Source organism: Rutilus rutilus (genome assembly GCF_951802725.1).
Source record: "Rutilus rutilus genome assembly, chromosome: 1".
NCBI classification, from domain to species: domain Eukaryota; kingdom Metazoa; phylum Chordata; class Actinopteri; order Cypriniformes; family Leuciscidae; genus Rutilus; species Rutilus rutilus.
Genome location: NC_140209.1, coordinates 5,734,202 through 5,744,202, shown reverse-complemented (window position 1 = coordinate 5,744,202; position 10,001 = coordinate 5,734,202). Strand labels below are relative to the sequence as shown.

Sequence of the window (10,001 nt, the reverse complement as noted above, 5' to 3'; positions counted from 1 at the left end):
AATAAGTTAGGCTAAATTGAGCAGTATAACAATGGATTTAAGTAATGCAAATAAAGTTTGGACAGAAGCTATCCGAGTAAAAGTGCAGTGGAAAGTAATTGCATATTACAGTTAAAGTACGGTATTGCAAATGTATATGTAAACAATTGGTACTGTAAATAAACAGTCGGCAGTGCAAATTGAGCATATTCCAGTCAAGGTAAATAGTGCAAGATGCATATGTAAACAGTTGTTACTATAATAAGTCAGCAAATGAACATTATAGTATTACAAATAACAAAATGGAGGCAGGTGTGAGGAGGGAGAGGAGAGTCAATCAGTATATGAGGGGAGTGGGATCAATGAGGGTTAGAGTTTAATAAAGAGACAGCTCTGGGGAAAAAACTTGTTCTTTAGTCTGCTGGTCCTGGTCCGGAGGCACCTGAAACGCCTGCCGGAGGGTAGGAGAGAAAACAGTCTGTGGGCTGGGTGAGAGGAGTCCTTAAGGAGCTGCGAGCTCGATGCAGACAGCGTTTCCTCTGGATGTGCTCGATGGCAGGTAGTGGAGTCCCAGTGATGCGCTGGGCGGTTTTCACCACCCGCTGCAGTGCCTTGCGCTCTGCAACAGAACAGCTCCCATACCACACTGTAGCACAGTTGGTCAGAATGCTCTCTATTGCACAGCGATAGAAGTTCACCAGGATAGTCGAGGAAAGCTGATTCTTCCTCAGTGTTCTCAGGAAGAAAAGGCGCTGGTGAGCCTTCTTGACCAAGCAGGTGGTGTTGGTTGTCCAGGTCATGTCCGCCGTGATGTGGATCTCCAGGAACTTGAAACTGGAGACACGCTCAACAGCCATTCCATTGATGTGGATGGTGTCGTGTGTGCCTCTTGACTTTTTCCTGAAGTCCACGATGAGCTCCTTCGTTTTGGTGGTGTTGAGGAGCTGGTTATTTTCAGTGCACCATATGGCCAGGTGCTTGATCTCCTCCCTATAGGCAGTCTCATCGTTGTTGCTGATGAGACCAATCACCGTAGTGTCGTCCGCAAACTTGACGATGGAATTAGATCCGTACACAGGCTTGCAGTCGGAGGTGAAGAGGGAGTAGAGAAACGGGCTTAGCACACAGCCCTGTGGTAAACCAGGGTTGAGTGTGATGGACATGGAGCAGTTGGAGCCTGATCGAACATTCTGGGGTCTGTTGGTCAAAAAGTCCAAAATCCAGTTGCACATGGAGGTGTTGAAGCCCAGGTCTCCAAGTTTGGCTATTAACTTAGTTGGGATGACAGTGTTGAATGCTGAGCTGAAGTCAACAAACAGCACGCGTGCATAAGTGTTCTTATTGTCCAGATGTGTGAGCACAGAGTGCAGTGCCATGGAGACTGCATCCTCTGTGCTCCTATTGCTACGGTAGGCAAACTGGTGTGAGTCCAATGTGGATGGTAGAGAGTCTTTTAGGTGTGCCAGGACCAGCCGCTCAAAGCACTTCATTACGATGGGTGTGAGTGCTACAGGGCGGTAGTCGTTAAGGCACTTCGGGCTGGAGTGTTTTGGCACTGGCACAATGGAAGTGCATTTAAAGCATGTTGGTACAGCTGCTTGGGCAAGTGACAGGTTGAAAATGTCTGTAAAAACCCCAGCGAGCTGCTCCGCACATGCCCTGAGTACGCGTCCAGGGATGTTGTCTGGTCCAGCAGCCTTGTGCACGCTGATCCTGCTCAGTGCATTGCAGACATCTGTGGAGGAGAGTGTGATAGGTGGGTGGTCAGCTGAGGATCTGAGCTTGGTGGCAGTTTCTCTGTTGTCTCTTTCAAAACGAGCATAAAAGTAATTTAGCTCGTTCAGGAAGTTGACATCAGTGGCTGCGGGGGTGGAGTGAGAGGGTTTGTAGTCACTGATGGCCTGAATGCCCTGCCACATGCGTCGAGGATCAGCGTTGGAAAAGTGTCCCTCTATCTTAAGCTTGTAGAAGTGCTTGGCCTCTTTGATGCCCCTTTTCAGATTTGCTCTGGATGTGCTATAGGCTTGTGCATCTCCTGATCTGAAGGCAGTATTGCATGTCTTCAATAGGAGTCGCACTTCCCTGTTCATCCATGGCTTCTGATTTGGGTATGTGGTGATATGCTTCTGGGTTGTAACACTGTCAATGGTGGTATTAATATCATCTAGTACAGAGGAGGTGTAGCAGTCAATGTCCGTATGAGAGCCACTGGTGGCTTGAGAAGCAAACATACTCCAGTCTGTGTGTAGAAACCTTTCCTGGAGTTAGAAATCTGCCCCTGCAGGCCACACCTTGATGGTCTTCACTGATGGCTTCACGCGATTGATGAGAGGTGCATATTTGGGGGTGAGGAACAAAGAAAGGTGATCTGACTGTCCCATGTGGGGGAGGGGTGTCGCGACGTAAGCTCCAGCCATGTTTGTGTAAACATGGTCTAACGTTTTGTTTCCTCTGGTGTGACAGGAAACATGCTGGTGAAATTTCGGTAACACTGACTTTAAGTTTGAATGATTCAAATCACCCGCAACAATAAACGTAGCTTCCGGGTGAACGGTCTGTTGTTTACTGATGGCTGCGTGAAGTTCTTTCATAGCAAGCTTGGCATCAGCATCCGGGGGAATATAGGCTGCAGTTATAATAGTGGAAGTGAACTCCCGCGGTAGATAAAACGGTCTACATTTAACCATGAGAAACTCAAGGTTAGCTGAACAATGTCTCCCAACAATAGCAGAGTTTGTGCACCAAGCTTTGTTAATGTAAATGCACAATCCACCACCTTTGGTCTTACCGGAGCCATCTAATGTTCTATCCGCCCGGAATGTATGGCGTCCCGCTAGCTCAATAGCGTTGTTCGGTATTCCGCTGTTTAACCATATTTCCGTTAAAATTAGGACATTACAGTTCAAAAGTCTCTTGCTGTATGTGATGTTGAGTCGGATCTCCTCCATTTTGTTCAATAGCGACCGTACATTGGCAAGGAAAATGCTGGGTAAAGAGAGCCGGTGTGGTGTTAGCTTTAGCTTAGCTCTTAGTCCTCCGCGCTTCCCCCGCCTTTGTTTATGATCTCGACGCCGCCTGCGAGCACTTCCGCCCGGCCGGGCAGAGTGCATAGCCTCGGGTGTTCTGGCGATCTCAGGAAGGAGTCGAAGGTTGTCCATAAAACTTTCGGAAATTCGCAAACCAATATCCAAAAGCTCACATCGGGTGTATGATGTTAAGGCACAACTGTTCTGCACGATCAGACCCGAAATGAGCAAGAAAAATACCGCAAAATTGCAGAATCTGGAGAGACTGCGAGCCTCGCGATGTACTCGCGCCGCCATCTTTGATCTAAAGCTTTTTTAACAGTTATAGCGCCACCTATGGTCCGATCTCCATAGAATTGTGCATGCTTGTTTATAATGTTATTTCACATATGCTCACCAATTTTCATTAAGTTCTGAGTTTTCGTTTAGGATTTATAGGCTTTCGAGTGAATTTTGCCACGCCCATTTTCTAAATGACCGTGTTATAGCCGTCCAAATGCAAAAGTTTTAGCACTTCGTGCTTTAACCCCTAATAATGGCTCGTCCATGTTCACTTGTCGCCTGTCAATGACATAATATCCGTGTTATCCCTGGTTTCCACTCGTACTGCCATAGTAACCATGGCGACAACTGCGTTACGTCTAGCGGCACGCTCATGGAGTTGTTTCATTCAAACATTATGGACCATGGCAAGCAGACTTTGGGACAAAAGGAGAACTAAAACGAGGATCAATATCGCCGTGGTGTTTTCAAGATGCCGCAAACTTTGACCTGACAGAGACGTCTTGCATGTACTTTATTAGACAGTTGAGCAAATGTTCAAAACCCGCATGGTGTTATCTGTTCTGACACACATTGTTAAAGCACACTTTTACACTGAATGTTTGCTGCTTCAATCCAGATGAGTACGTTGTTAGGCTATTGACTGTATGTAGGGTGACCACCCGTCCCGCATTGCGTTGTACCGCACAGCATTTTCACCCCTTGTCCCGCACGTCGCATATTGAGAAAATGTCCCGCATTTTCATCAGTCTGTCGGTTTTTAATAATCATATTAAGAAAACGTGCATGCTTTCTTTTGCCTTTTTAAGAAAGCATTTTCTTTATTATTTTTGCGGCATAGTTTTTCACCTATATTTAACAGCGCTTCCTCAGAAGTAGGCTACAAATACAACCGCCTTCTTTTAAATCCTATCCAATGGTTGAAAGTAAAGGAGTAAACACGGTCACTAGTAGGTTTTGACGGCTGTCAATCAAAATGTGGAGCGGTGATTAGTTCCATGTGTTCCCTGTCAGAAAACAAATGGATAATTCGGTCAATTAAAATAAAAAATTAACAGAATTTATCAACTTGTTGCCAGCTGTGGTTGTTTTGATTCACATACTTTCTAAAAAATATGAAAGTTTTTGGTTTATAAGACATGTCAATGATCTAATGTATAATGTTTTATATTTTATTAGTTCATTATTTATTTTGTTGGATTTTAATTGGACTTGGTCAGAACTGTTTCAAAAATAGTTATCTGCATGATGCTGCTGCCTTTGGGCTCAGTGATGTTGAATTTAAATGACATGTCAAATTAAGACATGTAATGTTACATTGTGATATAATGGTGTTTTCTGGAAGGGACTAAAGAACAAAGCATTTTTATCAGCTGAAAGGCAGAATACAAATGTTTTTTTTTTATTAAGTTAGATAAGCATTAAATAACAGTTTCAGGTTATGTTTTAGTGTTGGTAACATGTCCAACATTGTCCAACACAAACGTATAATCGTCCCACATTTGGTTTGTTTGATGGTGGTCACCCTACTGTATAGGGTAAATTTAGAATAGGGTGAACTTTTTGAATCTTGCTCCTGACAAATAACCCAAATAAAAAAAAAAGAAAAAAAAAGACTAAAACTAACACTAAAACTAATAAAAACTAAACTAAAACTAAGCATTTTCAAAAAATAAAAAATAAACTAGCAAACCCACTTTAAAAACTAATTAAAACTAAACTGAATTTGAAAACAAAAAGTCAAAACGAAATAAAAATAAAAACTAATGAAAAATGCAAAACCATAATAACCCTGACATAGACGGATGTAGTGCTAACTGTGTTAAGAGTTTTGGAAAATTGTTAAAAGTATTGAAAAATCTGTCATAGCAATCGTAAAAAAAAACTATAGCAGTACTTCTTTTAATAAACACAAAACACTGGAGAACACATTGTGCAATGCAAGACAAAGAACTGAATAAACTGAGTGCTATATATAAACAGGCAAACAAAGGGAGCTAAATGAAACACAGGTGAACTTAATTAGTGACTAACAGACTATCATGGTTAACTTGTAGCTCAACATGAGTTCCTATAAGAGCAGCCAAAAGGAACATTCTCTCAACCCCAGGTCAGGACTGCACACGGATTAAGGGTTGTAGTATTTTTGTGACTGCAATATTCAGGCTCCACACGGATTGAGGACGACTTTTCAGCTGTACGGTAGTGCACCTTTGCTGTTTTAGGCTTGTTTTGTTTTTTCTCCATTCCATTTTCTCCATCAACTGACTTGATTTAGTACAACTAAAAAAAGTTTAGTTTAAGCAAAAGTATAGATATTGTCTTTTATTTTACCTGTCCTTGTGAAAAATATCAGAATCAAAAAATCTTAACTTTATATTTAATATTGAATAACATGTAGGCTACAACAGATCAAATTAAGTGTACTTTCAAGCACAACAAAAAGATTTTTAAAACATAATGTACTTTAAAGTAAAACTCTTAGTTTGGCATTAATTTTTTTTTTTTTTTTTTTAAGTGTACATGTACTTAATGTCACTCCTGCCAGCAGAAGCCCTATCATGGCCACCAGAGGGCACTTCTCCCTGGACCTTTTCCATTTCCATGAACCTTTGCCTGGACTCATTTTAGTGTGATTACATCCACCTGTATGTCATTGGTTTGTATCATAGGAACTTTGGCTGGCAGGTGTGACGCTTATGAAAGTGTACGTGTGTACACTTAAGTGGCTTTTTATAATTCATCAGTGTTATTATCTGCAAGTTTTATTTATTATTATTATTATTATTATTATTATTGTACTTTCAAGATACTACAGATACACATCCAATAACAAGCTCATTTTTTATTTTATTATTTTCACAAGGGTACATAGCAATTCAAAAATTCAAGAGTTTTCTAGACCGCAACATGGTGTCGGCCCCCATCTGGTACACATGGATTACACACGGCCCAGATGTGGGCCGGATCTGGTTGTTGTCTGGGTTCTTGTATGGTTTTTCCATTGCAAACTAATCTGGTTGTGCTATTTTTACCTAATGCAACTTCCATTCTCAAAGCTCCCTGCAACAAAGCTTTGACCTTTTATCAAAAATATTACGGTTTTAAACCAAATGGCATGATTTCACTGAATCCACTTTTCATTGTAGGCTTTAAAGATCAACATGGAGAAAATCATCCTAATATTCCCTCTGATATTGCTGGTGCTGCATATACAAGGAGGAGAGTTCCACAAACCTCCAGTTTGTTTGCCTGCCGAAGCTCCACAGCCGGAAGTCGTGGAGTTCGACAACACCATCTATGCCACTTGTGAAGTAACTCCCAGCCCCAATTTGCCACGTAACCAGCCAAAGATCTTTGGGCAAATCCTCTTCAAGCAGGTCTTCCCCAATGGAGATTTAGAAGTGAAAATCAACCTCCGTGGTTTGCCTGCCATCGATCGTCAAGAGCGTGCCATGCACATCCATCAGTATGGAGACCTCAGTCAAGGCAGCATCACTGTTGGTCCTCATTATAATCCAAACGGCGTTGACCACCCTCATCATCCTGGAGACCTGGGCAACTTTGCTTCCGAGAAAGGAGTTATAAGGCAGTTCCTGACGCTTCCAGACGCCAAGCTCTTTGGGCCTTATTCCATTCTGGGACGTGCGGTGGCGGTTCATGAGAAGGAGGATGATCTGGGAATGGGTTCAGATGAGGAGAGTAAACTCAGTGGGAATGCTGGACCGATAATTGCTCTCGGTGTGATTGGTATTACTACTCCAAGTCTGTGGCAGAAGACTGAAGTGCCCCCCAAGAAAATATGTGGAGGAAGGCACTGAGAGTCAAAGATGAGGGAGTCGGATATGGTGGAAGGCCAGATTCAAATGGGATAATCATGATTTTCCTTGTGTATTCTTTGTATGTGTCCTACATTAAAGTATATTTCATAACCTGAACATTCCCATGTTTTTTTTTTTCTTGATCTTTTCAGAGGCTTTTTGGCCAAAGCTTCCAATAGTAAATGCACTCTTAAAAATAAATGTAGGGTGAATGCAGGCAAAGTGGGCTGTTTAGTTTTTTAGTACAGTTAACAGGGAATCAAAATGCAAAAAAAGTCTTGGTTTTCTTGTAAGGTGTTTAAAGCTAGAATATGTAAGATTTTTGTAATAAAATAACCAAAAATCACTTGCAAAGTGTGATAAATTTCCTGCAGTTGTGTACTTCCAGTATCCCAAAAGTTCCCAAAGATTTTTAATTTCAGAGAAATTCCCATTTTAAATTAAAGCTGCAAGCAGCATTTATCGGTATTCAAGCATTTAAGGCCTTTAAGCACAAATGCATAAAAAGACATTAAGTTTTATTTGGCAACCATTTAACCACTGATGTCATACATGGAAAAGACCATTTCCAGACAATTTAACAAAGGAAATATATGGTTTTCAAAGATTTTTAACAGTTATAGCACCACCTATGGTCCGATCTCCATAAAATTGTGCATGCTTGTTTACAATGTTATTTCACATATGCTCACCAATTTTCGTTAAGTTCTGAGTTTTCGTTTAGGACTTATAGGCTTTTGAGTGAATTTTGCCACGCCCATTTTCTAAATGACCCTGTTGTAGCCGTCCAAATGTAAAAGTTCAAAAGTTTTAGCACTTTGTGCTTGAACCCCTAATAATGGCTCGTCCATGTTCACTTTCGTTCAAACATTATGGACCATGGCAAGCAGACTTTGGGACAAAAGGAGAACTAAAACGAGGATCAATATCGGCGTGGTGTTTTCGAGATGCCGTAAACTTCGACTTGACAGAGACGTCTTGCATGTACTTTATTAGACAGTTGAGCAAATGTACATAAAACTGTCATATAGCTCAACATGATGAAATGTTAGAATATGATCTGTATGTTATTCTAATGTTGATCTAGCTTACTGCTAGTCTCATACAGACAAACAAACGCATAGAATAACATTATAACTTTCAACACACTCAAATGCAGTTTAGTGTGATAGTGTAGACCAAGTGAAACAGCGCTGCGTTACCTCACAAGTTTAATTCACCAAATAAACTGACTTGTTAACCCTTTTCCACCAAGGCAGTGCTGGTGCTGGTTCAGAGCTAGAGCCTAGTTTCAAATGGGTTCTTTGTTTTTCGACACCCAAAGTACCAGCTCTGAACCAGGAAAAGTGGTTCTTAAGTAGCACCAAAACATTGCTGGTCTAGAAGTAAGAACCGCTTGCGTCAGGGGCTGGGGGCGGGGTTACCGTGACCAACAAGACGAACAGAAACTCGTGACCACCATTTTTCAAACAGCAGCTAATCGAGCTAATAGCAGCTTGATTGTAATCTCCGTCTATGCAAGTTACGGCGAGCTGCACAGACACGTTGGATTCGCCGTGTTTGGATGCCGATGTAGGTTCGCAAAGCCATGAGCATCAATAGTAACGCAACAACCTCCATTGGTGATGGAAGGCTTGTTCGAGATGCATCGTGCTTTGATGTCATGAGCCGATCGGTCTGCGAGAAGCCGAACCATTTCGAACAAGCCTGGTGTGTTTGTGTTTGGCGCTGCCACGCTAGCGTTGCTGGGCAACATGAGATGTATACAGTGACCTTGTGGAAAGGCAAACCGGATCTTAGAGAGCTCGTCAGACGAACCAACTCCGGACTGGCAATACTGTAGCTCTGGCTCTGAACTGGCACCTGGTTCATGCTGGTGGAAAAGGGGTATTTGTGAGTATTAATTCAGCACTTGCGGGTAGATTGGTAGAATGAAATGTCCTTATTCCTTTATATCCGCCGGACTCGCATGTGGCTCTGATATCTGTCTCTCATTGGCAATGACGACAAGTTCCATAATTCCGCTTATGCGTCATCAACCTACACCTTTGTTATTGTAAGAGGTTAGCAAGCCTGGTTAGTACCTGGATGGGAGACCTCCTGAGAAAACCAGGTTGCTGCTGGAAGAGGTGTTAGTGAGGCCAGCAGGGGGTGCTCACCCATGGTCTATGTGGGACCTAACGCTCCAGTGTAGTGATCGGGACACTATACTGTCAAAGAGCACCATCCTTCCAATGAGACGTTAAACCGAGGTCCTGACTCTCTGTGGTCATTAAAAATCCCAGGATGTCCTTCGAAAAAGAGTAGGGGTGTAACCCCGGCATCCTGGCCAAATTTGCCCCTTGGCCTCTGTCCATCATGGCCTCCTAATTATCCCCATATACTGATTGGCTTCATCAGTGTCTCCTCTCCACCAGTAAGCTGGTGTGTGGTGGGCGTTCTGGCCCAATATGGCTGCCGTCGCATCATCCAGGTGGATGCTGCACATTGGTGGTGGTTGAGGATATTCCCCCTTCCATGTAAAGCGCTTTGAGTACCCAGAAAAGCGCTATATAAATGTAACGAATTATTATTATTATTATTATTAAAATGTAGATGCAGAATATAACGCTTTAAAATATGGACACAATTTAAGTTCATCTACAGTGTTAAGAGAAAACAGACAGAAAAAAAGTTTTACAATATGGTTACCATTTAAAATGTTCCTCTTATTGAATTTTTGTTAGCCTATTTGTTGTTGCATGTGTTGTAGTTCCATTTGTAATATGTTGTAGAGTTCATTAAGATATCTGATATTCAAATTTCATAAAATTTCATGTCAACACAACATGTTCTAGTTGTTTTGAACTTTACACATGCATTGAGTGAACTGATGAGTATTACTCATCATAGC

The 10,001-nt window shown here is 42.0% G+C and overlaps 1 protein-coding gene across 8 annotated transcripts; it reads left to right on the top strand.

The window, feature by feature from the left end:
• Window positions 1–5,272: 5,272 nt before the first annotated feature.
• Window positions 5,273–7,129, top strand: LOC311298442 (extracellular superoxide dismutase [Cu-Zn]-like). 8 transcript variants are annotated; one of them, XM_084421363.1, is made up of 3 exons: window positions 5,291–5,484; window positions 5,806–5,935; window positions 6,437–7,129. In XM_084421363.1, the coding sequence occupies exon 3, from the start codon at window positions 6,452–6,454 to the stop codon at window positions 7,106–7,108; it is 657 nt and encodes a 218-aa protein (XP_084277489.1). In that variant the 5' UTR covers window positions 5,291–5,484; window positions 5,806–5,935; window positions 6,437–6,451; the 3' UTR covers window positions 7,109–7,129. The 8 variants fall into 8 exon arrangements, with proteins under 8 accessions (XP_084277487.1, XP_084277489.1, XP_084277488.1 ...); XM_084421360.1 differs by having other exon boundaries at window positions 5,377–5,484; window positions 5,839–5,946; XM_084421366.1 differs by having other exon boundaries at window positions 5,391–5,484; window positions 5,839–5,919.
• Window positions 7,130–10,001: the final 2,872 nt, after the last annotated feature.